This window comes from Osmerus mordax, chromosome 1, assembly GCF_038355195.1.
Source record: "Osmerus mordax isolate fOsmMor3 chromosome 1, fOsmMor3.pri, whole genome shotgun sequence".
Lineage (NCBI taxonomy): Eukaryota > Metazoa > Chordata > Actinopteri > Osmeriformes > Osmeridae > Osmerus > Osmerus mordax.
Genome location: NC_090050.1, coordinates 18,273,284 through 18,298,408, shown reverse-complemented (window position 1 = coordinate 18,298,408; position 25,125 = coordinate 18,273,284). Strand labels below are relative to the sequence as shown.

At 49.0% G+C, this 25,125-nt stretch overlaps 2 protein-coding genes across 11 annotated transcripts in view; both read left to right on the top strand.

Moving 5' to 3' along the window:
• The window catches only part of srgap2 (SLIT-ROBO Rho GTPase activating protein 2), a 48,280-nt gene extending 32,546 nt beyond the window's left edge, over nucleotides 1–15,734 (top strand). The window contains 20 exon segments of the mRNA XM_067251594.1: nucleotides 1,291–1,353; nucleotides 2,360–2,575; nucleotides 3,356–3,484; nucleotides 4,046–4,267; nucleotides 4,405–4,506; nucleotides 5,114–5,311; nucleotides 5,501–5,585; nucleotides 6,043–6,070; nucleotides 6,410–6,440; nucleotides 7,681–7,741; nucleotides 7,992–8,069; nucleotides 8,150–8,284; nucleotides 8,380–8,485; nucleotides 8,646–8,870; nucleotides 9,621–9,700; nucleotides 10,616–10,814; nucleotides 10,946–11,083; nucleotides 12,303–12,513; nucleotides 12,628–12,738; nucleotides 12,815–15,734. Coding sequence (XP_067107695.1) covers nucleotides 1,291–1,353; nucleotides 2,360–2,575; nucleotides 3,356–3,484; nucleotides 4,046–4,267; nucleotides 4,405–4,506; nucleotides 5,114–5,311; nucleotides 5,501–5,585; nucleotides 6,043–6,070; nucleotides 6,410–6,440; nucleotides 7,681–7,741; nucleotides 7,992–8,069; nucleotides 8,150–8,284; nucleotides 8,380–8,485; nucleotides 8,646–8,870; nucleotides 9,621–9,700; nucleotides 10,616–10,814; nucleotides 10,946–11,083; nucleotides 12,303–12,513; nucleotides 12,628–12,738; nucleotides 12,815–13,369 — 2,973 coding nt within the window. The 3' untranslated portion in view covers nucleotides 13,370–15,734.
• Nucleotides 15,735–15,983: 249 nt separating this feature from the next.
• On the top strand, nucleotides 15,984–22,633 carry ikbke (inhibitor of nuclear factor kappa B kinase subunit epsilon). 10 transcript variants are annotated; one of them, XM_067238573.1, is made up of 23 exons: nucleotides 15,984–16,095; nucleotides 16,577–16,641; nucleotides 16,741–16,804; nucleotides 16,921–17,010; nucleotides 17,271–17,408; nucleotides 17,539–17,668; nucleotides 17,814–17,995; nucleotides 18,133–18,293; nucleotides 18,376–18,486; nucleotides 18,566–18,745; nucleotides 18,968–19,164; nucleotides 19,259–19,317; nucleotides 19,427–19,518; nucleotides 19,618–19,719; nucleotides 19,875–19,932; nucleotides 20,034–20,146; nucleotides 20,354–20,430; nucleotides 20,534–20,573; nucleotides 20,686–20,787; nucleotides 21,037–21,133; nucleotides 21,224–21,309; nucleotides 21,395–21,466; nucleotides 21,544–21,667. In XM_067238573.1, the coding sequence occupies exons 4-23, from the start codon at nucleotides 16,921–16,923 to the stop codon at nucleotides 21,587–21,589; spliced, it is 2,133 nt and encodes a 710-aa protein (XP_067094674.1). In that variant the 5' UTR covers nucleotides 15,984–16,095; nucleotides 16,577–16,641; nucleotides 16,741–16,804; the 3' UTR covers nucleotides 21,590–21,667. The 10 variants fall into 10 exon arrangements, 9 of the variants coding, with proteins under 9 accessions (XP_067094674.1, XP_067094665.1, XP_067094648.1 ...); XM_067238564.1 differs by having other exon boundaries at nucleotides 16,901–17,010; XR_010876782.1 differs by adding an exon at nucleotides 22,262–22,633 and having other exon boundaries at nucleotides 16,577–17,010; nucleotides 21,544–21,658.
• The last annotated feature ends 2,492 nt before the right edge of the window (nucleotides 22,634–25,125 follow it).

Sequence of the window (25,125 nt, the reverse complement as noted above, 5' to 3'; positions counted from 1 at the left end):
AACCTCCCAGATCACCCAAATATACCCCATCTGGTCTTCTCATCCTCTCCTCTCGCCCCTCCCTCCTTTCCTCCACGAGACCTCACTCCCTCCTCTGCTCTCCTACTTGGGAACACTCCAATCCTCCACCATGACAACATACTCTCCTCCTCCCTTATCTCCCTTTTTATTCACCTGTTATTTTATAACCCCCCCCCCCCACACACACACACACACACATCCTGGCTGTCTGTTCCCTCCCTGTCTGCCTCCCTCCCCCGTCTAGCCTAGGCAGATATTGAACTTCATTACTTTCTCTTTTGCCAGGTTGAGCGTTTGAGTTTCATGTTTTCCAGCAAGGCTTCATATTTTCTCTCTTATCTCTCTTTCGGTATTCTATCCTTGTTGTCTTTCTTGACTGTCATTTATATTATTGTACATGACTGAACACAGCCTCAACAACAGCCTCGCTCCTCACCTAGCCTCATAGCCCTCGAGCTTTTACCACTTCTGTGTTCTGTGTGTGTGCATGTGTGTGGCTGCCATCTTGTCAGCACTTAATTTACACCTCAGTTCCATCGCCACCCTGCTCGCACACACGCTCTACACGCACACATACGTGTACACTCGCACGTACACCCTCACAGACTCATACATGATGAAAAAAGAAGTGAGTCTGGAGGAGAAGGAAGATGGCATGCTGACGGCAGCCATTTTCCAATGAGGACAGCACCGTGTAGCTCCCTCCTGACTGCTGCAGCCCTGGGCCTCAGAGCTGGGGATATGTCTGTCTAGGCCTGCACACACCATGATGAGTGGAGACTGGTAGCTCCCTCATCACTCCTTGCCCCCCCCAGCCCCCGCCACCTCCACGTCCACCTCCTCCAGTCTCCTATCATTTGTAATGCATGTGTCTCTCCTGGTTCCAGCACCACATCCCTGAGCCACGGTCCCGATCATCTGTCTGCTCTGGCAGCCGCTCCACCCCTCTCCCCCCACCCCTCCACAGGGGTTTGTCTGTGGGAAACGTTTACCTTAGCCACATTAATCTCTCTCTCTCTCTCTCTCTCTCTCTCTCTCTCTCTCTCTCTCTCTCTCTCTCTCTCTCTCTCTCTCTCTCTCTCTCTCTCTCTCTCTCTCTCTCTCTCTCTCTCTCTCTCTCTCTCTCTCTCTCTCTCTCTCTCTCTCTCTCTCTCTCTCTCTCTCTCTCTCTCTCTCTCTCTCTCTCTCTCTCTCTCTCTCTCTCTCTGTCTCCCTCTCTGTCTCTCTGTCCCTCTGTGTCTCTCTCTCTGTCCCTCTCTCTCTCTCCAGAGTAAAGAAGTTGGTGTGCAGCTACAAGAGGATCTGATGAAAGTTCTTAACGAGCTCTACACAGTAAGGCTTACTCATTATACACACACACCCCACACACACTGACACACAGCACACACACACACACTCACACAGCCCATTACGCTGCAGTTTTTGGTGTGTGTAGTGTAGTGGCTCCTTATTGATTGTCTATTTGAAGGTCAGCCATTATCACCATCTGTTAACTGCCTATGCCTTCTCATGGCTGCTAGAGGCACAATACTTAAACACACACACACACACACACACAGGCTGTGGATGGGGAAGGGTTTGGATTTAGAGCAGGGTTGGATTCCCCTAACTGCAGTGACCATAGAGTACAACCAGATAACCATGTCCAGGCCCATAAACCCTGGCTAATGCTGTAATTACATAGTAAGGGACAGAAATAGACCCAGCCTGGCACACACACACACACACACACACGGATGGTTGAGTTTGCTGTTGCAACATTGGGCTAAATGGAGCCTGCTTTAGAGGAGGTCCCTGCAGCCTGCTGGGTTAACACAGACACATAATGATAGGTCCTCAGTGGAGGTCTCTTCTGAAGCTGACACTGAACACACACACACGCAGTTGTAGGGTATGCCATTGTCAATGTTGAATAAATGAACATAAATAGTATTTATTCAACACTGAAATTGGCATATCTAACCGCTGTGTGTGTGTGTATGTGCCCGTGTGCACGTGGGTACATATTACACGGGTCAGTCCTTGGCATTGTTGTGAACTGACTGCTCCAAGCTTGTCTGGATCATGAAGGGCTCTGACATTCCTGACAGTCTGACGGCCATCCATCCAGCCAGCCTTCTGTGCTGTGTGTGTGTGTGTGTGTGTGCATGTATCTGTGTGTGACAAAGCTCGGCTCAACATGTGACATATCGAGAAATAGGCCTAATGACTTTTCTAGTGAGGCATGAACACACACACACACACACCCCCTCCCTTCTCTCTCACACTGGGGCAGCCTGTTTTAAGATGAAGTAAACACACACACACACACCTGCTAAACCTGGTGTCCCCTCCACAGGTGATGAAGACCTACCACATGTACAACACAGACAGCATGAACGCTGAGTCCAAGCTGAAGGAGGCGGAGAAGCAGGAGGAGAAGCAGATGGGCCGCTCTGGTCGCCAGGACGACAGGCAGACGCCGCGGTCACCTGACACCCTGGCCAACGTGAAGACTGAGGAGAAACACGTCAGGCGCTCCAGCGTCAAGAAGATCGAGAAGATGAAGGAGAAGGTGGGAGGGGTGGGGAGAGGAGAGGAGAGGAGAGGAGAGGAGGGGAGAGGAGATGAGGGGTGGGGAGAGGAGGGGAGAGAAGGGGAGGGGTGGGGAGAGGAGAGGAGGGGAGGGGAGATGAGGGGTGGGGAGAGGAGGGGAGGGGTGGGGAAACAAGGGTAGTACTGTGGCAAAGAACATTGAGAGAAGGATGGGATTGACAGAGATGGAGAGAGATGGTTCCTGTCAGGACTGTGAGGAAAGTAAAGAGGCCATGGAGAGGTAGAGCTGGCAGAGTAGGACAGAGGTAGAGAGAAGGAGGACGAGGGACTGGGGGGGGGGCAGGGATGTGGGAGAGAGCGAGGAGGCGGAGAGGGAGAGAAAGAGAAATATGCCTGTATTTCCTGTCGTGTCGACAGACTGATTGATGACACAGCTCACACAGGACAGCTCACACAGGAGAGTCCATTATTGTGCGTGTGTGTGTATGTGTGTGTACATGCGCACGCTTTATGAATGATGTACGAGTGTGTAAATGGCTTAATGTTAACCTTGTGCTCCACACAGCTGGGGTCTGCAGAAGAAACATGCTTCTGCACTTGTCATTGTCTGGGATCAATACCCCACCATGTTTTCTCTCACACTTATTATCTCTCCCTCATCCCCCCTTCTCACCCATACTACTCTCTTCTCTCTCATCCCTTCCATCTATTTCTTTCTCTCTCTCTCTCTCTATCTCTCTCTCTCTCTCTCTCTCTCTCTCTCTCTCTCTCTCTCTCTCTCTCTCGCTCTCCCCATCAGAGGCAGGCCAAGTACACAGAGAACAAGCTGAAAGCCATCAAGGCCAGGAATGAGTATCTCCTGGCCCTGGAGGCCACCAACAGCTGTGTCTTCAAGTACTACATCCACGATCTCTCCGACATCATAGACGTGAGTGTACACACAGACGCACACTTCCTTCTTGTTGACATTCAACATGTCAGTCTGTCCTAATGAGAGCCACAGGCAGAGGCTCTCCCTACCTCCCTCCTGCTATCCTCTCACCAGGGTGGCTCTGTTTCCTGCTGTGGAGCCGTGGCCTCGCCCGTGGCCTCGCCCGTGGCCTCGCCCGTGGCCTCGCCCGTGGCCTTGCTCTCTGTGTCAGGAGGCTCTTTAGGCTGCTTCACTCACACTGATTGACAGGATTAGCTTTTAGCCTCCTCTCACTGGAGTGAACAATGGCTTAGCATTTAGCATGCAGTCAATCCGAAAAGTCAATGGCATCGACCACAATGGATGTAATTCATGTTCACTTGTAACACTTGATTGAATCAATGACTTTCAATCTCTTAAAATGATTTAAATTATAAATAAATTGAATGTGTTTGGCATAAGTCGTTGGCAATTGGATCATTTCCATCAGGAGGGCATCCCACAGTGCCCTGTATCGTTGACCAAGGATGTACTGCCTGCCACCTCCCATGCCAACCTGTTCCCTGTGCTTTGTGCCAGTGCTGTGACCTGGGCTACCACGCCAGCATGCACCGCGCCCTGCGGACCTACCTGTCTGCTGAGCTCAACGTGGAGGCGTCTAAGCACCAGGGTCTGGAGAGCCTGGAGGGGGCGGCGGAGAGCCTGGAGCCCAGCGGAGACAAGCAGAGGCTGATGGAGACCTACAACAACGTCTTCTGCCCCCCCGTCCGCTTCGACTTTCAGTCCCACATGGGAGACATGGTAAGGGGGGGGGGGGGGGGGGGGGGGGGGCACTGTGAGAGAGAGGGGCCTGTGAAGGGAGGGGAGAAGGGGTGACAGTGTTTTTTCACAGGTAGAATGGTGCTGTGGGTTCTTAGTGTGTGTGTGTGTGTCCCCAGATGGGTGTGGTGTGTGCCCAGCCGCCCCTGGAGGGAGAGCTGCTCCAGAGGTGTCAGCAGCTGCAGTCTCGCCTCTCCACCCTCACCATAGAGAACGAGGAGGTGAGACTCCTCCTGCCCTCCGCTCCTCACACCTCCTGCCCTCTGCTCCTCACCCCTCCTGCCCTCCGCTCCTCACCCCTCCTGCCCTCCGTTCCTCACCCCTCCTGCCCTCTGCTCCTCACCCCTCCTGCCCTCCGCTCCTCACCCCTCCTGCCCTCCGCTCCTCACCCCTCCTGCCCTCCGCTCCTCACTCCTCCTGCCCTCCGCTCCTCACCCCTCCTGCCCTCCGCTCCTCACTCCTCCTGCCCTCCGCTCCTCACTCCTCCTGCCCTCCGCTCCTCACTCCTCCTGCCCTCCGCTCCTCACTCCTCCTGCCCTCTGCTCCTCACTCCTCCTGCCCTGCGCTCCTCACACCTCCTGCCCTCCGCTCCTCAACCCTCCTGCCTTCCGTTCCTCACCCCTCCTGCCCTCCGCTCCTCACACCTTCACTCTCCAGGGTCTGCTTCCTGTTTCCTTTCTCAGCATCTCACTTTTCACCACTCTCCTCTTCCCCCCCACCCATACTTCCCATCCTCCTCGTTTCTCCTTTCCTCCTCATCCACCTCTCCCACCCTCATCTCCTCCTCTTGCCTCTCATCCTTCTCCCTCCCTCTCCCTCCATCCCCAGGTGAAGAAGACCATGGAGGCCACTCTCTGCACCATCCAGGACATGGTGACGGTGGAGGACTATGATGTCAGCGAGTGTTTCCACCACAGCAACAGCATGGAGTCTGTCAAGTCCACCGTCAGCGAATCCTATCTCAGCAAGCCCAGCCTGGCCAAGCGACGGGCCAATCAGCAGGAGACTGAGCAGTTCTACTTCACGGTGAGCAAACAATGTGGGTCACCAGGTTGAGGGAGGAGGTTTTGGCCTCTGTGTGTATTGTGATGGGTGAGAGCAGGAACACCTGGTCTGAGACTGGAGACCTTCACCGTATTCTCAACTCTACCAGAACTGTGTATTCGTGTGTGTGTGTGTGTGTGTGTGTCAACACTCATGACCTGTGTGTTACAGAAATTGAAGGAGTTTCTGGAGGGCAGGAACCTGATCACTAAACTGGAGGCCAAGCATGACCTCATCCAGAAGACCCTGGGAGAGAGTAAGTGTGTTTGTGTGTGTGCCCATTAGTAGGAGGGTCACTAGAAGAACTGAGGGAGAGAGAGAGAAGGAGAGGGAGAGAGAGGTTGTGAGTGAGTCTAGAATGGGCCAGAGAGAGGAGGCGCGTGCTAGGCCACGAGGACACTCATCGGGGAGCAGGAAAGGGCCACTACTGTGTGTGCGTGTGTGTTAGGGGTTGCAGTAGCAGACCCATCTGTGGATGCAGCTGTGTGTTTTTGCGTTCAGAGTTATGTCCCGCAGGAAAAGAAAAACTACTACTGAGGTGTGTGTGTGAGGGAATGTGTACATACATATGAAGAGGGGGGGTTGTCTCTGTTTACGTCCAGCTGGGGCTGTTTCCTCATGTGTCCTGCTTCTGCTATAACTCACTTTTTCTCTCCTTCCTCTTTTCCCCTCCTTCTTTCCCCTCCCCCTCTTCCTGTCTCTCCCTCCTCTAGGTCAGAAGACTGACTGTTGCCTTGCCAGGTAGGTGTGGAGAAGGAAGCACGCTCTCTCTCTCACACACACACACTGATGGAAGCAGACACCATGGTGCCCTGCTAATTTTGCCCGGTATCTGTTCATATAGCTAGTTGGTCCCTGTGTGTGATCACATAACTAGTTTTGCCTGTCTATGCATGTGTGTATACAAATAGATCATTGCCAAAGTTTTGTGTATAAATAGAATATTTCTCTAGGCCTAATGACAGACTGTTTCTCTCTCTTTTTTCTTTCTCCCACTCTCTCTCCTTCTCTACCTCTCACTCGCCCTCTCTTCACATATTCTCTCCCTCTCTCTTCGTCCGTCTCCCTCGCTTTGACCAGCGGAAGGAGGAACTCCGCTGTGCGGAAGCAGGTAATGTTCACTCGTGTGTGTGTGTACATGTATTGGTGTGTGTGGGAGTCAGGTGAGGGAATCGGGCTAGTAATCCGAAGGTTGCCAGTTCGATTCCCGGTCATGCCAACTGACGTTGTGTCCTTGGGCAAGGCACTTCACCCTACTTGCCTCTGGGGAATGTCCCTGTACTTACTGTAAGTCGCTCTGGATAAGAGCGTCTGCTAAATGTAAATGTGTGTAGTGTTTGTACCGTAACTACTTCAGGGGTGAGTAAACCGGTTTCTGACATTAGTCACTTGTAGCTCTAATCCTAGCTCTATGTCAGCCTCGAGTCAGCTCAATAACCTACAAACTCTCTCAGAACTGCCAGTGTTGCTGATAAGATTAATCTACAAAGGAGATGCTGGTGGTTCAAGACATTTCATGTGAAAAGCTCCCCCTTGTGGAAAACTCCTGCCATGACAGCCCTATTTTTGTTTGTTTTCTGTGGAGAAAAACAGGCTTGTGTCTATTTTACATCTATTTGCAGTCAGGCTATGGCCAGACTAGAGGATTCCTAAAAGACACATAGAGACACTCTACTCCAGACATGCATATAGACACACACACTGGGAATTTGGAATTGGACTGGTCTTGGAAAACCTAAACAAACAAAGGGAATTGGGAAAGAGCTGTCTCCTAGCAACCGATGGCTCTTGTTTTTACCCCCTTCTCTCTCTCTCCTTCCCTACAATGTGTGTGTGTGCGAACGTGTGTGTGTGCAAACATACGAAGGAGTTGTCTTTCTCTCTGTCCCCCCCCACTCAACATCCCCTGAATCCTCTACCATCCAGGTCATCTAATCTAATCATCCTCTCCTCCCCCCATCTCTCCCCCCCCATCTCTCCTCCCCCTCATGTCCTCTTTTCCTCTCCCTCTCTTCTCCTCCTCTCTCCTATTGTCTCACCTCTTCTCCCTCTCTTCTCCCCCTCTCTCCTATTGTCTCACCTCCTCTCCCTTTCTTCTCCCCCTCTCTCCTATTGTCTCACCTCCTCTCCCTCTCTTCTCCCCCTCTCTCCTATTGTCTCACCTCCTTCTCCCTCTCTTCTCCCCCTCTCTCCTATTGTCTCACCTCCTCTCCCTTTCTTCTCCCCCTCTCTCCTATTGTCTCACCTCCTCTCCCTCTCTTCTCCCCCTCTCTCCTATTGTCTCACCTCCTTCTCCCTCTCTTCTCCCCCTCTCTCCTATTGTCTCACCTCCTTCTCCCTCTCCTCTCCAGGACTCGGGTCAGGTCATCCCTCTGATGGTGGAAAGCTGCATCCGCTTCATCAGTCGCCATGGTGAGGAAACACTTCTCCATTCTCATTGGTCTAGGGTCCTCTGTAGCTCTGGCTTGTGATTGGCAGTGTGTTGTTGGCTGTGTAAACTGTGGGTATGGTTATGAATAGCAATGTTCTCATGCTCCTGCTTCACCCTATAGCTTTGATCATCTTCTGAATGCTGTCAAGTTGTTGCATTGTGTAGGCTCTTTGTCTCTTAATACCCTCTTCTTTCTGCATTTTGTCTGTGTGTCTGTTTGTGTGTGCGTAGGTCTTCAGCATGAGGGCATTTTCAGGGTGTCCGGCTCTCAGGTGGAGGTCAATGACATCAAGAATGCCTTTGAGAGAGGTAATAAGACCACACTACCCAGCATGCAAAGCGGTGTTTGTGATTTTAAACTACAAGGTGACCCTCCATGTGCTCTGTAGGTGAGGATCCACTGGCGGGTGATCAGAATGATCATGACATGGACTCCATCGCTGGCGTTCTAAAGCTCTACTTCAGAGGGCTCGACCATGCCCTCTTTCCCAAGGAAGTCTTCCATGACCTCATATCCTGTGTCTGTAAGTGTCTGCTACTGTGCCTGTGCAGTTGTTTGCATTGTGTGTGTGTGTGTGTGTGAGTATGATAACCTGTGTGTGTGTGTGTTTTTCCTCAGCGATGGAGAGTCTTCAGGAAAGGGCGGTACACATCAGGAAGGTTCTGATGTCGTTGCCCAGCAACACGCTCATTATCATGAGATACCTGTTTGCTTTCCTCAACCAGTAAGTAATGTAACATCTCTGCACACACACACACTGTGGTGTGTGTGCAGAGATGGAGTGATAGGAGGCAGGGAATGAAGGGAAGAGTGGTAACCTGAGAGACCTGAGTAGAAGGATGTTCCCTGACAGTCCTGCCCCCCCCCCCCGTCTCTCCCCCCAGCCTGTCCCAGTACAGTGAGGACAACATGATGGACCCCTACAACCTGGCCATCTGCTTTGGCCCCACACTCATGTCTGTCCCCGAGGGCAACGACCAGGTGTCCTGCCAGGCCCATGTCAACGAGCTCATCAAGACCATCATCATCCACCACCATGGCATCTTCCCAGGGGCCCGCGACCTCCAGGGGCCCGTATACACACACCCAGGGGCCACCGAGGACTACTGGTGAGCAACCGTGTGTTGTCTGTGTTTGTGTGTGACAGACAATGTTGTGCAGGGTTACATGTCTGTGACCCTAGGGGTTAGAAGATGGGTATGAGTGTGTGGGGTGGGGGGGGGGGGGGTATAGAGAGGGCTAAGTGTTCTGGAGTGGAGAGATGTTTGAGGGGGAGGTGGTTGATTTAGAGGCTGCTATGGAGAGATTGGGGCTCGGCTCGTTTGGTCTGGGCCAGGAGGCCCCGAGGATCGGCTTACCCTTAGAGAGAAGATGAAAGCACCGCCTGACCACACCAGCCCGACAGAGCCCAGCACAAAGACGTACACACACACAGACGCACACACCCAGTCAGAAGCCTACAGTAGATCTAAACACGAGGCTCTCCTCAGTAGGGTGACTGGTCCAGCAGAGAGCATCTGGGGTCTGGCTCACACTGGGAACTGGCTTTGATGCTTCTGTCACAGCTCTGGCTCCAATAACACATCAAAGCTGCGTGGAGAAGCACTCATTACATGCACACACACACACGCACGCACACACACCAAACAGCAGACAGAGAAAGCCCTATTTTGATATAGAAGTGGTATTGTATTGTGTGCCGAGGTCTGTGACTTGGTAGTTGTGACCTCACAGGGGCTGCAGCGTGTATGGGGAGAGTCTTGCTGGTTTCCTCATCACATGAGCTCATCCAGCGAGCTGGGACTGGGGATGTGTCCCACACACAAGCCTACCTCTGTCTCCTTCTCTTTGTCCCTCAGTGAGAATCCCCACGGTGAGCCCCCCCTAGTGGTGGAACCTGCCCCTGAAGCTGGCTCTGAAATCCACAACACTGATGATGGTGAGCAGGTCCATGTTCAATCTTCTTGGTCCACACACACACACACACACACACACACAATTCTCATACTAAAACCCACTGTCAGCCTGTTTCTCACACCCTTTTTAGCAAGTATGCCATGATTCTTATGCCCACAAATCTCATTGCTCAAGCTCATATCTCACCATGCTACTCGAAAGCAGCCTATCGCTACTCACATCAGCCTATAACATCAGATCTTGCTTCACTGCCCTGCCCTGAGGCTTGTGATCTCTAACGAGCCTGTAAAACAGTGTGATCGCTGGGACTGCTGTACCACTAACCTGCTTGGCTCTAACCCACCTTTCCTCCCCTCTCTCCTCCTCTCTCTCCTCTCTCTCCTCCACTTCCCCTCTCTCTCTATCGTCCTCTCTTTCCTCCTCTCTCTCCTCCAATCCTCCTCTCTTCCGCTCTCTTCCGCTCTCTTCCGCTCTCTTCCTCTCTCTTCCTCTCTCTTTCGTCTTCTCTCATCCACTCCTCCTCTCTCTCCTCCTCTCTCTCCTCCACTTCCCCTCTCTCTCTCTGTCCTCCTCTCTTTCCTTCTCTCTCTCCTCCACTCCTCCTCTCTCTTCCTCTCTCCTCCACTCCTCTCTTCCACTCCTCTCTCTCTCCTTCCCTCTCTTTCTCTCTCTCTCCTCCCTCTCCTCTCCTCCCTTCTCTCTCCTCTTCTCCCTGCTCTCCTCCTCCCCTCTCTCTCTCCTCCTCTCTCCTCTCTCTCCCGTCTTCTCCCTGCTCTCCTCCTCCCCTCTCTCTCTCCTCCTCTCCTCCTCTCTCCTCTCTCTCCTCTTCTCCCTGCTCTCCTCTTCCCCTCTCTCTCTCCTCCTCTCCTCCTCTCTCCTCTTTCTCCCGTCTTCTCCCTGCTCTCCTTCTTCCTCCCTGCGTCTCTCTGAATCTCAGGCTCCTTGGTCATTTCAGAATCGGACCCAATCGAGGCCATTGCTCGCTTCGACTACTCAGGACGGACCAATCGGGAGTTGTCGTTTAAGAAGGGCGCGTCTCTCCTTCTGTTCCAAAGAGCTTCAGAAGAATGGTGGGAGGGGAGACACAATGGGATGGACGGGCTGGTCCCTCACCAGTACATAGTGGTGCAGGACATGTAAGTCAACAGAGTCCAATACAACACAATATAATAAAACTGATTACATTACATTTGTTATTCTTTCTTCTTTTTTCCCCTCAATGTGTTGTTATATTATTGTTCTATATATGCTGTGTGTCTGTGTGCAGGCCTGATGGAGGCAGGGGCAGTCCCAGGGCTGATGGGGAGACCAGGGAGATGCTGGAGGAGAGGGTGTCCACTAGGGTCATTGCTGCCTCTCCTACTGGAGCACACGTAGCTGATATCTACCTGGCCAACCTCAATAAGTGAGTGACGGTCTCAAACACCAATCAGACCTCAGCATCTCTATGCAGTGTTTCCCATACATTGATTTATTTGTGGTGGAACGCCACAATAAAAATTGGCCGCCACAAATGTATTCACTTTTTTTCTTCTTTTTTTTAATGTTTAACATGGCAAAAATTTTTTTTTGATTGTAACGCTGCGTGCAGCACATTGATTCGCTCAGCCCCTTCTTGCCCCGCTCGCGTTCTCGCTCTCTCACTACAACGGACCACAATGGACCCGTCTGTGAATAGCTATGGAAGCAAATCGGTGACATAATGTTTTGAATTTTAATAAAGCATTGGATACTTAATATTGAAATGTAAACACCACTGAATTTTTGGTTTTGAATTCACCTCTTTAAAATTGAAATATTCATTTATGTAAAAAAAAAAATAGGATACAAAAATTCAAGAATTTCAGATCCCAAAAATTCTATACTAAAATGTCAAGCTTCAGAAATTCTAATAAAACTGAATTCAGGTGGCTCAAATGGTGAAATTCAGATCCAAAAAATTTCAGCCCAAAAAATTCAGGATGACAACATCCGGGATACCAAGGTATTGCTTGCCTCAGACCGGACCTCTCCTCAGATCTCAGGCTGTGATTGTATGACTGATCTGCAGCTGCACCTGGATGAGAGGGGCCTGAGGAGAGAGGCCTGCAGTTGGACCCTTCTCTGAGAAGTGAGATGGTTCGATTGCTTTCGGGCTCCATTGCCTTACCTATCCTTGGTATCCCGGATGTTAAATTTTTTCGGCTAGAATTCTTTTCGAATATTTGGTTCGAGTTTTTGGAATCTGAATTTCACCATTCGAATTTGAGCAACCTGAATGTTTATTTTTTTTTACTTTGAAATAAATTCATATTTCAATTTTAAAGAGGTGAATTTAAAACCAACAAATTTGGTGGTGTTTAAACTTCAATATTAAGTATTCAAAATTCAACCAAAAAAATCACAATAACAATATGAGTACAACGTAACGTATATATCACGTAAAGCTCCAAAAATGATTTAGCGCTCAAATGAATGCAAAGAAATTGGCTCCGCCCCTGCTTACCGCCACAAAAAGAGTAAGGAAGCATTATACATTGATGCAGTAACACACTGTGTGTTGCTCTGTTTGTTTGCCTCTCTCATTCCGTCTCTCTCTACCTCTCTATCTCAACCCCCCCCCCCCCCCCCCCCCTCTCTGTCAGGATGAGAAAGAGACCAGAGTCTGGAAGTATACGTAGAACCTTCCGGGGCTCTGAGAGCGAGTGCTCTTCTCCCGGGGCTGCGGGTGGGGGTGTGAGGACCGCCTCTCTTCCTGTGGGAGGGGCTCTGGTGAAGGAGGGCGGAGACAAACGACCAGTCAGCGCCCACAGCATCCTCAACTCTGTGACTCGACACTCCTCCCTCAAGACCAAGGTACGCCCATCTAATGATGCTTGCTTTTTTTAATCCTTTGAAGCTCCCTGCACTGTTAATGACAAAGTATGTCATGTCATGATGGATTTTGTGTGACATGTTTAATGTGTGAAGGTGGAGAGCCCGCAGTTCCGCAAGGCAACCACAGCAGGGCGCTCTAAGAGCTTCAGTAACCACAGACCTCTGGACCCTGAGGTTATAGCCCAGGTGGAACACAGCTCCCAGGTAGGCCTGATGTGTGTGTGTGTGTGTGTGTGTGTATCTACTGTGGGTTTACACATGTCTATCCTCTGTGTTTCAGGACATAGAGGCAGCGATGAGCTCTCCCCTGACTGAGCTGAGAGAGCTGGAGAGACAGAGCGGTGGCAAGCACACCCACACCCCCGACGTGGTCCTGGACACCCTGGAGCAGCTGAAGGGTGTGTGTGGTGGGGGAGGGGGCGGGGCTTCTGAGCCCTCCAGTCCCCTCCACTCCCGTCTGCTGCGGGACAGCGAGGGGGGGTCTGGCCACGCCCACCCCCTCCAACGCAGCGCGTCCTCAGCCAGCGACGTGCCCTCCTCCTTCCGGCCCTCCAAGAGCCAGCCTAGGAGCCCCCTGCCCTCCTCCACCTCCCCCTCTCTCTCCTCCTCCTCCCTCTCCTCCTCTGTGCCCTCCTTCAGGGAGGTGCGCCCCCCGGCCACGAGGCCCAAGCCTGTGGTCTTCCCCAAGGGAGGGGGCGGTGGGGGCAGCCCGGCTATGGGCTCCCCCACCTCCACGGTGCCCCCCACCCCTCCCCCTCCGCCCCCCCCGCACTCACACTCTCTGTCCCACACGCCTCCGCCCCCTCAGGCTAACGACAAGTCCTGCCCAGTCTAGGACCCTCCCACACCCACCAGCCCCCATCAAAACTACACCCCTCGACCACACCTCACCCACCCTCACCTTAACCACCGACAGGACCAGAGATCAAATCACATTGGATTTATAAAGCTTTCTCAAGCGAGCACAGCACTTCACTTTGCAACGCCTCATCCCCCCGCCAATCTGTAGCACCTAGATAAGAGTTTAAGTCTCAACTCTACGCTTATCCCCCTCCCAGGACTAGCATGACTCTAACCTGCCCTCTCCTGGCAGCTCCTGTTTCTGCATCTCCCCTCGGACCTCCAGACTCACACACACACACACACACACACACGAGGGAGTCAGCCTCAGGAGGGACAGAGCCATGGCACCTGTACATACCAGTGTGGGATTCTTGAGTGAGTGTGTGCGTGCAATGTGTGTCCAATCTCTACCTTACGCACAGATTGGTAGTGAAATGAATGACTGTGGTGTTTGAACAGATTCAAACAAAGCAGGAATATCCCTTCTCCCATGGCATCCTTAACCCTTTGAGGACTGGACCTGGATGAAGGTGGACCCTGACCGGGAACACTGACTGTGAAGACAGAGCTCACCACACACTCACCTTTTTGAGCTCACCATGAATGAGCACTTTCAGCTCACTGACTCGCTGCTTCTAAGGGGCAAGACTGGATGAACCAGCCTGGAGAGAAAAAAAGGTATCCGTGCTGACAGAATAATGTCTGGAAAGAGGATGGAGAAAGACACTGAAGGAGGCTGGTGAAATGGTTTAATAATCATGTTTAGGATCTTTCCAGCCTTTAGCATTCTTCTTTTCTTCTAGAATAATTAAGCACAACAGTGATTCATTCCTATATTTTGCTCAGTGTGTTCTGTGGCAGCTAAACTGCATTCAGGTTATACTCATGCTGTGGCTACAGCAGCCATTGTGCTCGGTGACTGAATACCTGCACCAGTGGATATCTACAGTAGTGTACCTATAGTACGACAAACAACTCACTCAACTTGCCGTATCGACTACCAACAAAACTGCAAAAAGGGTATTTCTATTATGTTCTATGTTGAATAATCATGTTAATAACTGGAACCTCACAGATGATGAGGAATGAGGGGGAGAAAGGGTGAGGAAAAAGAAGGCGCTTCCCAAGTGAAGCACAAACATCTCATACGACAATAAAAAAGATGACGTTTTTATGATTATTTTCTTTCAAACATTAATTACATTATACGTAATGATAGAAATGAAACTATGTAGCTGTTTGTATGAACTTCACACTTTCTTACACACCTGCCCAAAGTGTGATTCACAGAGGGTTTAACTGTGTGGGTGTGTGAGTGAGTGAGTGAACCCCTCACAACTGACAGGTATCCGGCTGACCTCACCATAAAGGGAACCAACCAATCGCTGCTCACAGGAACCAGAGGGGCACTCTGGAAGGAGGCAGAGTCAGCAGTAATACTTCCTATGTCCCAAGAGCCACCATGCTAGCTGTTCCCACGTTCTCCATGAAATATGTGTGTGGATGTGATCCTCTACCCCCTCAGTCAGCAGAGGGACTCTCCTCGTATCAGCGGTTAGTGTGGGTGTCTAAACAGTAGCCAGTCTCATGGTCCCTGGGGTACCAACCTTTAGAGGACAACACAGACACCACCACCGTCAATATTTTTCTGCTGCCAGAGTTTTCTCTTCCACCCAGGATTGTGACTGTCGTACTGCCTTCCATATGTACCTGCTGGTTGGATTCTAACTGTCATGTTGTTTTCTCTGTGGACTGTGTGTGTTACCTGATGTGTTTCTGTTGCCCTCATCTCAACAGCTGGAGGGATTGTGTGTACATGTGAGAGCATCTGTGGGGGGATGTGTGTGTGTGTGTGTGTGTGGAGTGGAGGGGGCAGAGGCATAAACGCACATCATACACTTGTACCATATACGTATGGGTGGGTAGTGTGTGTGTAGGGGCTCCTTACTGGACCAGAAGCCTCTGTTTCCAACCCATTCTCATCAGTGGATCAAAAACCAGTCATTGTGCACTTGAATGACCTGGCGTGTGCTTGTGGACTGACCTAGTGAGAATGGCTTGTTTTGTTTGAATTGAATATTGTTGAATATGCATTTCTTCTTGTCCATTTGAAAAACAGCAGAGCTAAAAAAAAAAAAAAAAAAGACCGTAATGTCAAATCTATTTATAGTTGTCTCTGTATTACTGGAGAGTCCTGTGTTCAGATGTACTTTGTATATACAATGTTGTACATTACAGAGGTACACTCTTTTTTGGTACAATATTGTACAGTAATAGCAATAGTAGTTTAATCAAATAAGCCTTATATAATTATGTGTAGTTCTTGTAGTACATTTTTTTAATAAACATTGCTTGCTATAAAAGTACCTGTCATCGATGGTGGTGCTGATGTGACTTGATCCAATTTTGGTCATGCATATGCAAACAAACCAACACATCGTCATTCTTCTGTCTAACATAAAACCATATTATCTTTCTCTGACACACACACACATACATACTCCGAGCGGATGTAAATATGCCAACCAGTCAGGTGCCAGGATGAGCTATATTCAACATCTTGTGTGTGTGCGTGTGCGTGTGTGTGCGTGAGGCATTTCGCCTACGAGTGACTGAGAGGGGAGGAAGGAAGTACTGAGCGTGAATCATGGACAAACGAAAATAGTTTCATCTCAAGAGCCTCTTCATACAACACCTTCCCTCCTCTCAAAGTTCAAGGTGACTATGGTTGCTCGATAATAGAATAACCAATTGTTAATGAATGAATTTGCAAGCTAACAAATGGAAATGCAAAAAGGCTTTGGAAAGATGTAGTAACCATACCTTCCGCTAGAAGATAGCCAGAGGCTTCAAGAGAATCAAACACCTGGATTAAACGTTCGTCAAACTCGTTTCTGTGAAAACAGGACATACCTTTGTTAATAATAGTATAAATTCCTACATTTCTACAGCAGACTTCATAACATGAAACAAATGCGTTACATGTTATGGCGTATGTGCCTTCTTCACTCGGAAGTGACAATTCGAAACTTGCTTGACATGCCTTTCAGTGTTTCCGCAGACATCTTCCTAGTAGTCATGTTTGTGAAAAGTACAGCTGTAACAACAATCGTTCTTTTGTTTACGTTGTATATATTTTCACATCAGTTACTCATAGTCAGAAGACACGGACTGAACCCTATATTCTTCTCTCGTCTAGTCTAGCTCCAGTTTAGACAACTGGTGTAACTACACTAGTGAAACAACTTAATACCAACGTGAGAGGTGTGTATGTATGTCGGCCGGTTTGTAACTGTTTGTAACCCTGTTTGCACTTTCTGTGAGTTTGCGATGTTATTCATACTCTTTGTTTATTATATTTAGGCTACAGGGCTCTCAAGTTTAATCAAAAGTTTGGCGTGAGATTACCATACCTGTCAACGTCTGGGTAAAAATTCCGGCCGATACAAATTAACCGTTAACAAAGTTTTCAGCTCTATGGGGATTCAGAAAAAATAACTTTATATAACTTTAATGTGACCAGGACGCATTTGTTTCCCGAAGATGATAGCCAGTACAGCCAACTATTTGTGGTGTGTTGATGATGTACTGGGTCATGGAGCAACAGCCAGTGTTTTTAAAGCACGCAAAAAGGTAACTCTGTTTTATGGTTTGGAAGGTCAAGGCTGAATATAGTTATATATAATCTCCAAAAGAGACATGCTTCCTCATGCAACCTATTTAACGCCAAGTTCTCATACAGTAAAAGTGCTGTCTTATTTCCTCTATTTACCTATCATGTCTGACTTCACTTTCATGTGCAAAACAGTAGTGTGTGGGGGGAGAATGCTGTGTGATAAGGTAGTGTGTGAGAAGATACTGACATTTTTATGGGTGTGTGTGCGTGTGCATAGAGAACCGGTGAACATGTGGCAGTAAAGGTGTTTAATGGGGTGAGCTACCATCGTCCATTAGAAGTCCAGATGAGAGAGTTTGAAATGCTCAGGAGACTCAACCATAACAACATTGTCAAGCTGTTTGCTGTTGAGGAGGTAAGAAGATGAGGATTAGAGAGGAGGACAGGACACGAGGAAACATGGCTAGCAAATAATACAAGCTTTACCACCCATAACATAGTTTAATAGTGTTATTGCTGTTATTGATCTCTCCATCTCTCTCTAGCTGGCATCTAAGCAGAAGGTACTGATTATGGAGTATTGTTCTGGGGGCAATCTGCTGGGTCTCTTAGAGGAGCCAGAACATTCCTTTGGACTGCAGGAGCTGGAGTTCCGTACAGTACTAGAGTGTGTAGGTAGGGACTGGTGTGAAGCTGGAATACTGGACTGTTTTTGCAGTTTTACAAAACTTAAAACACACACATACACAGTATATACATACCTATACACCCTAAACCCCCATTCCTTCGATTAAACTTTTCTTATGGTTATCCCCAATAGTTAATGGAATGAACCATCTACGGGAGAATGGGGTGGTGCACAGGGACATTAAGCCTGGCAACATCATGCGTCAGGTTGCAGAGGACGGGAGATCCATCTATAAACTCACTGACTTTGGAGCGGCGAGGGCACTGGACGATGATGAGAAGTTTGTATCCATCTATGGAACAGAGGAGTATCTCGTGAGTGAGGGGGGTACTCTGACAGGAACATGTTTAGGCCCAACAGGAGAATGGAGCTTTAACAACATACAGTACCTAACTCACTGTTCATTATACTGTCTCTGTGTGTCTGTGTGTGTGTGTGTGTGTGTGTGTAGCACCCAGACATGTATGAACGTGCAGTGCTACATAAGCCCCAACACAAGACCTATGGCGTGTGTGTGGACCTGTGGAGTATTGGAGTGACGTTTTACCACGCTGCCACTGGCTCTCTACCCTTCATGCCCTTTGGTGGAGCCCGTAGAAACAAACTTGTCATGTACGTGCTGTGTGTGTTTGAAAGTGTGTGTGTTTGTGTGTGTGTACAGGCTCAGGTATGAGTGTTTGTGGTTGCCCTGTAGGTTCAAGATAACCACAGAGATCCCTGCTGCAGCCATTTCTGGAGTACAGAGAGTGGAGGATGGACCCATCGAGTGGGGCTACAACCTACCACACAACTGCCAACTCTCACAGTATGTGAGGGAGGGAGGGAGTCTGCATTCTCATGTTTGGAAACTCTGTCACTGGTCATTTCCCTCCTTCTTTCTGTAGGGGTCTGAGGGTGCAGTTGGTGCCAATGCTGGCTGCTATTCTGGAGCCTGACCAGGGGAGGTGCTGGGATTTCGACCAGTTCTTCTCTGCCACCACAGACATACTGCAGCGTGTGACAGTCTACGTCTTCTCCCTAATGCAGGCCTCTGCACATGTGATATACATACACCACTACAGCACGTATGACTCCCTTTAAACATACACGCATTTCCTCTTGACCTGGAGCTTCTAGCAACAATTTATGGTCATTCTCAATATTATGTCAGTGTTGCCACTGATGTTTCAAGCTTAGGTGAAAGTGCTTCCCTTCTCATACTGAATATTATGGTAGTCGATTTGAGCTGTTTTGCTTCAGTAAATGTGTGTCCAATTTTTCAGTTTTCACTTCCCTCCTCTTTTCAGGGTGTCCATCTTCTATGAGGAGGTAGCGGCACAGACTGCGGTGCAAGTGGAACTACAGCACTACCTCTTCCTGGGTCATGACCTCTTGCTGGAGCCCTCCATGAAAGTGGTGAACTTCCCCCCCACCTCCCCCTCCCAGCCCTTAATACTGCTCAGTCGTGGGACAGAGACACACACAGGACTGCCTCACAGAGAGCGTAAGACACACACACACACACAGCAACACAACCCACACAGACACCTGCAAACACAGACACACATGCTAAATCTGGATTGTTTTCCTCTTGGCAGCGGACACTTTTCCCATCCCGTCCAAGTTTGATGTTGTGACAGACTCCCACTTCTCCAGGGTACTAAAACTCCCAGAATACCATGAACTGCTGATGATGATGTGTTTCAAGTCAGTCGCAGTTGCCTCCTCCTCCTCTTCCACTCCTTGTCTTCCTCTCTCCTCTTTAGGTGATGGTAGGAGTGGTTCATCAGTATCTGAGGATGGTTAATGCCTTGCATCAAAACAGAGAACAGTTACTACAAGGATACTATAGCTATATGTGAGACACCCACACACTCGCCAGCACACACACATCACCGTAAGGCCAAAAAATACAGACAACTGCATCAACTCTGCCCACCCCCCCTCCTCTCCCCAGGATGAAAATGCGCAAGGAATGTGGTGATGCCATACTCATCATAAGGATGCTCAACATGAGACTAAAACCTTGCATCGACACAGAATATAGGCTGCATAACCGGTGAGTCACACAGTTCTCTCTGTTTCTCTTTCTTTATGTCTCTGTAGTAGAGGAGACTAGACGGCTGGAGACTTGCCCGTGTTGCTGTGTGAACTCAGAGAAGCATCTGAATCATCTCATCTCTCTCTCCTCTTTTTCCTTCTCTCTTCTCACAGAGTCAAGCACACCTCAGACCCTCCAAGCTCCAACGACAACAACCAGAAGATGCGTCGGGTGAGAACCATCAGGACTCAAAAAGGATGAAGATGGTACCTTATTACACAGGAGGTTTTTGCAAATAAAGATCTGCTATATGTCTGGGTTTCACCCTGTAGATCCAAGACCTCCTCCCTGTGTATGATGCTGGGATCAGAGACTTCCAGAACCACCTGGAGCACCTGCACGTGGAACTGGCCAAATATTTTGAGGGCCTGGCCCTGGACAAGAGGTGAGACCCTTGACCACCTGGAGAACCAGCTACTTAGACTGGTGGAGTGACTGGTACTGTTGGGTGGGTTTATTGTCTGTAAGAGTGAACTGTTGGGGTGTAAACTCAGGCTTGGGCCAGTAGGGGTCCTTGTAGTTTCAGTTGCTGTTACTAAGAGAGATGTGTGCAGGTCCCATTTGAAACTTGTCTGACCTCTCCCCTCTTCAGCCGGCAGAGGATGAAGACCCTGCTGGAGAAGATCATGGCCATTCACCAGCAGTACCGCAAGGACAGACTTAATGGCAGTATGTGTGTGTGTGTGTGTGTGCTTTTATGTGTTTTTTTTACTTGTCATTATCATTAATATGCATCCTAATATTGTGTCTCATTTTGGTATACTTGTCATAGAGCTTTCATACAATGATGAGCAGATCCACAAGTTTGAAAAGTAAGTATGCCACCTGTACATGACTGCAGTGCAGCTACTAGTTGGAGAGGTCTGCAGTGACAGCCTCCTGTCTGTCTGTCTGTCTGTGTCTGTCTGTCTGTGTCTGTCTAAGGATCCAGCTGTCTACACACATCAAACGTGTAAAGGGGCTGTACAGAGACGACTGTATACAGAAGTACAAAGACCTACTGACCTCAGCTACAACATGGAGCAGGTGCATACACACATACACACAAACACACGCACAGGGGATAGGTATAGCTCAGTGGTTAGAGCTTCAGACTGCAGATCAAGAGCACACAGGTCCAGATCCCATGCACTTTGCTTTGGATAAGATGATTACATTAAAATGTGCACAAACACATACACACTCATACACAAGCCATACTATTCATAGGAATAGGTTAATTATGACAATGGCATAATTGTGTCTGTTTGTGTGCATGTGTATGTGTCCTCACAGCATTCTCCATAACATGCAGAGTAGGCTGGAAGACTTTGGCCATTTGTCACGAGGGCTGATGGCTGACCTAGAGATGTTTGAGGAACACCACAACAAGGTTGACCCCTGACCCCTGTTTGGAGCCCTTCATCCTGACTTGGTGTTCGTAGCTCAGTCTCACCACACCCCTCCCCTTCTCCTCCCCCAGGTCCTCGACAACATCCTGCTCCAGCCTAATGGAGCAAAACAAGAGGCAGCAGAACCTTCGAGGGACAAGGACCAAATGGTCCTCAGGTCTGTCTATCTACCCGCTTGGCTGTTCTCTTGGTGTGCGGTGCATCCTGTTGAACTTTTCACTGATGTTGCACTTCATGTTCAGGATGTACCATCTGAAAGAGGAGATGGAGATTCTGGTGGGGGAACTACAGTGCAACAATAGCATCATAGAGAGGTCAGTTAGCTCTCTTTCTGGCTTATTGACTGCTGAAGACAAGGCCATGTAGGACTAACTGTGTGCGGGTTTTGCAGGTTGGGTACACCAGCACCAGCCGCATTGAAGCCTGATCTAGCATGACTACACTGTGATCCCATGACTCCACTCCACTAGCACACGTCCTTATCAAACAAAGGGAAATAAAGGGATGTATGTGTACTTTTTTTTGTTAATACTGTTCTTTTGTTTGTTGGTGGCGCAGGAAAGAGATATATGCTGTACTACCTTAGCAAAAATTGCAGTCCACACAGCCCTCATTATCATATTTAGTGTTATTGTATTTTTAATGGAGTGCCAGAGTGATGGATGTTTTGGAAACTCCTCTGGACTCCTCCCTCTGGTGTCCGACCAGTTACTGACCTTGTTTCCTCCAGTCACCCTTTGTGTGAAAGACTCTTATTGACTTGCTAACTTTATTATTATTGACTCACGGCTCTCTTCTGCTGACTAGCTAGACGATCTGATAAGGTTGCAGAAGAGTAATAAAAAGAATTCCTCATGCCCAGTCAATACTGTCTGATACCTGACTACAACCAGCACTCCACTGGAGACATTCAGCCTGAAGTATTACAAGCGTATACAAGTACGGTAGTATTTAATGCTATATTTACTCTTAATCGCTGTCAATCTATCAGGAGCAGGACCCAGGATTAGAGTCAGCAGCTAGATAGTATCTTAGTCTTCTGTTGTTCTCAAAGGGACCAAAAAAGTGGTGTTCATCTGGTATTTTGCCATGCTGTGTATGTCATACAGTATATTAGTAAAAAGAAGAAATGGGAACCTCCAGTACATGTCTATCATTGACCTTCTGATGAAACCGGAGGGGAGGGGAGAACCCAGGGAAAGTCACAGAGAAATGAAGGTCAACATCAGGGAACAACAAAAACAACATCAGCTAACAACAAAAGCACATGCATGACATCAGACACGGATTAGTAATCTACATTATTATGTTTGACGAATGTTCAGTTTCTTTTGAATTTAATTGATATTAAATGGCCACATGGTGGCTGATGAAAAACAAAAATACTGAGGGGTAAACACCGTCTGTGTGTGAAAGTGAAAGTCATATAAATGTAGTGTTGTTTCTGTGTATTCTTGGGGGGTTTCTGTCTAGCAGGGAGAACATGTTCACTCTTGTCATTAGTTTTTAGTTTTTTTTCCTCAGAGTGAACAAATGTGATATAGGCCTATCTAAAGAGATCTGTATTTCCATGGAAATCACTTTATTCAATGTAAGCTAATCGAGTTTTCTATCAGTCTTTTCTTGCTTTAGTACAAGGTTAGGCTACAGCACAATATTACCAGGATATTATCTTTATTTGAATATGTCTGCAGAAAAGAGGTAGCCAACGGTGCTTTTTCACCCAGAAGTATCGTAATTCTAGAAAAGCTACCATGAGAGCGGACACAAATTCTAAAGACAGAAACCACCAGGATGAATTGGGAGGAGTTTTGTGGAAGTGGCGACACAATTCTGTTATAACATTTCAAATAAAGTCCGTACTCCATGAATTAGGCGCGTGACCGTTTAAATGAGCGCGCGTTTAGCCTTTAAAAGCTGTCACTATCAGAGGCGCACGCTTGGCTCACGCTTCAAACTAGTTTACATTCACAGCACGGTCTGCTGTACACTACTCCTCACGTTGAGCACAGGGCAATGGCTTCAGTTAGTTTGGTAGGACAGCACCCGTGTCCACATCGCCTCGATTCGGAACCTCAGCTCTTCCTCCCCAAACTTACTGCGACCGGGATAAAGAAATTCATTTTGCCGAGAAAATCTTCTTTAGAGAAGATGATGTTCAGGAAAAGCTCGGGATCGGGGGAGTGTGGGTCGGTAACGAATAAAGCAGTGACGGACTCGGCAGCATCAGTAGGGTCACTAAATGGCTCGTTTTCCTCAGCACAGCGAGACGACAAATCAAGGACAGGAGGAGAGCAAACCGGGAAAGGTTGCGGGATTCAGTCCGAGACGCCACGTAGCCCGGTCGGGGACACAGAGCACGGCACAGTTTGCGACACCAGCAGCAGCAACAGCGAGAGAAGCACAACGGGGACGGAGGGGGAACGCACCGACCAAAGGTGCGACAATAACAGCAATGTCGAAAGTGACTCAAATCAAAATGCAGGTGGTCGGCGGGGAGGTTCACTGAAGAAAACTGCCATGAATGTAATATCAAGCACACCGGTTTCTAATGAATACAACGGAGCACAGTCACACATGTCTAACGGGAAACGTGCGTACCAGGCCAGCACTGGACATCATACTCCGTTGCAGCTGACACAGAGCAAGACTGGAGTCGTGAAGCTTGCGCGCACTGAGCCCCGTCGGAGAGAGGCCTGGTCCATCTTCGTAAGGACAGAAACGGGCCACCGATTTGAACCCAAGACCGTTACGCAGGACTGGTGCGATGCATGCAGCCGTCAAATCACTGCGCAGGCGCTGAAGTGTCAAAGTAAGTATACAGCCGTATGTTGAGCAGAAAAGAAAGCTTCTGTAACATCCACTTGTCCTCTAGTATTAGACGGGAGTGGTAGTTGTCCTCTATAAGGACGGGGTATAAAACGAGACAGCGCTCGTTGCAGTAGCTTGATAGGCAGATAGCCAATTCATGTAGCCTATAATTGTTGATTTGACTTTTCCTTTTATTTGTGGATGTGGCATCTGGCGACTAAGCTAATAAGACTGTCTCAGACACACAGAAGCTGAATAACAAATTGCGTGTGTGTGTTTGAAGAGGGAGGAGAAAGCGGGTCAGTTACAGCATGACATTGCCAAGCATTCAGATGCAGAGTTGCAGCCAAAAGCTTCCTATGGAAACCCCATTATCTGCTCCTGCCAGCCTCCCTCTCGCTGTCTGCAGTGTGATTTGCTGCCTCAGCGTCCTTAGGGTGGGAACAGAGAGGCTTTGACACTGGTGTGTGTGTGTGTGTGTGTCAGCTGTATGTTTCATCTAAAGAGGTGTTTATGGGGATGTTTACAGGGGCATGTTGTTCTAAGGTATGCTTCTCATGGTTTCACAGTGTGTTTAGTTGGTGTCTCTGGAGGGGGAAGTGGTCCTCTCCTGTCCATCCTGCTACAGTGACCCCAGTGAGGTCTCTACTGTCCCAATGAGGTGTCTGCTCTCTCAGTGAGGCCTTGTGTGTGTGTGTGTGTGTGTGTGTGTGTGTGTGTGTGTGTGTGTGTGTGTGTGTGTGTGTGTGTGTGTGTGTGTGTGTGTGTGTGTGTGTGTGTGTGTGAGAGACAGAGAGAGAGAGACAGAGACAGAGACAGAGACAGAGACAGAGACAGAGACAGAGACAGAGAGAGACAGAGAGAGACAGAGAGAGACAGAGAGAGAGACAGAGAGAGAGACAGAGAGAGAGACAGAGACAGAGACAGAGACACAGAGAGAGAGAGAGAGAGAGAGAGAGAGAGAGAGAGAGAGAGAGATGCTGAGCTGGCAGTGTGTCAGCAGCTCTCATGGGGAGACTGCTGCAGGACTCAGAGGGAAGAGAGGGGGGAGGGAGGGAGGGGAGACACATGATAGATGGACAGAACTGCTGGAGAAGAGTGTGAAAAGAGAGGGAGGGGTCACGGATGGGAAGTATGTGGAGCAGCAGACAAAACGTTGAGC

Bases quoted from the DNA above. Each gene is read 5' to 3' on its own strand.
- ikbke (XM_067238573.1), top strand. From the start codon at position 16,921: ATGATAGCCAGTACAGCCAACTATTTGTGGTGTGTTGATGATGTACTG. The intron at 18,487-18,565 runs GTATGTGAGGGA...TTCTTTCTGTAG, and splicing joins CACAACTGCCAACTCTCACA to GGGTCTGAGGGTGCAGTTGG. The intron at 19,318-19,426 runs GTACTAAAACTC...TCTCCTCTTTAG, and splicing joins CAGACTCCCACTTCTCCAGG to GTGATGGTAGGAGTGGTTCA.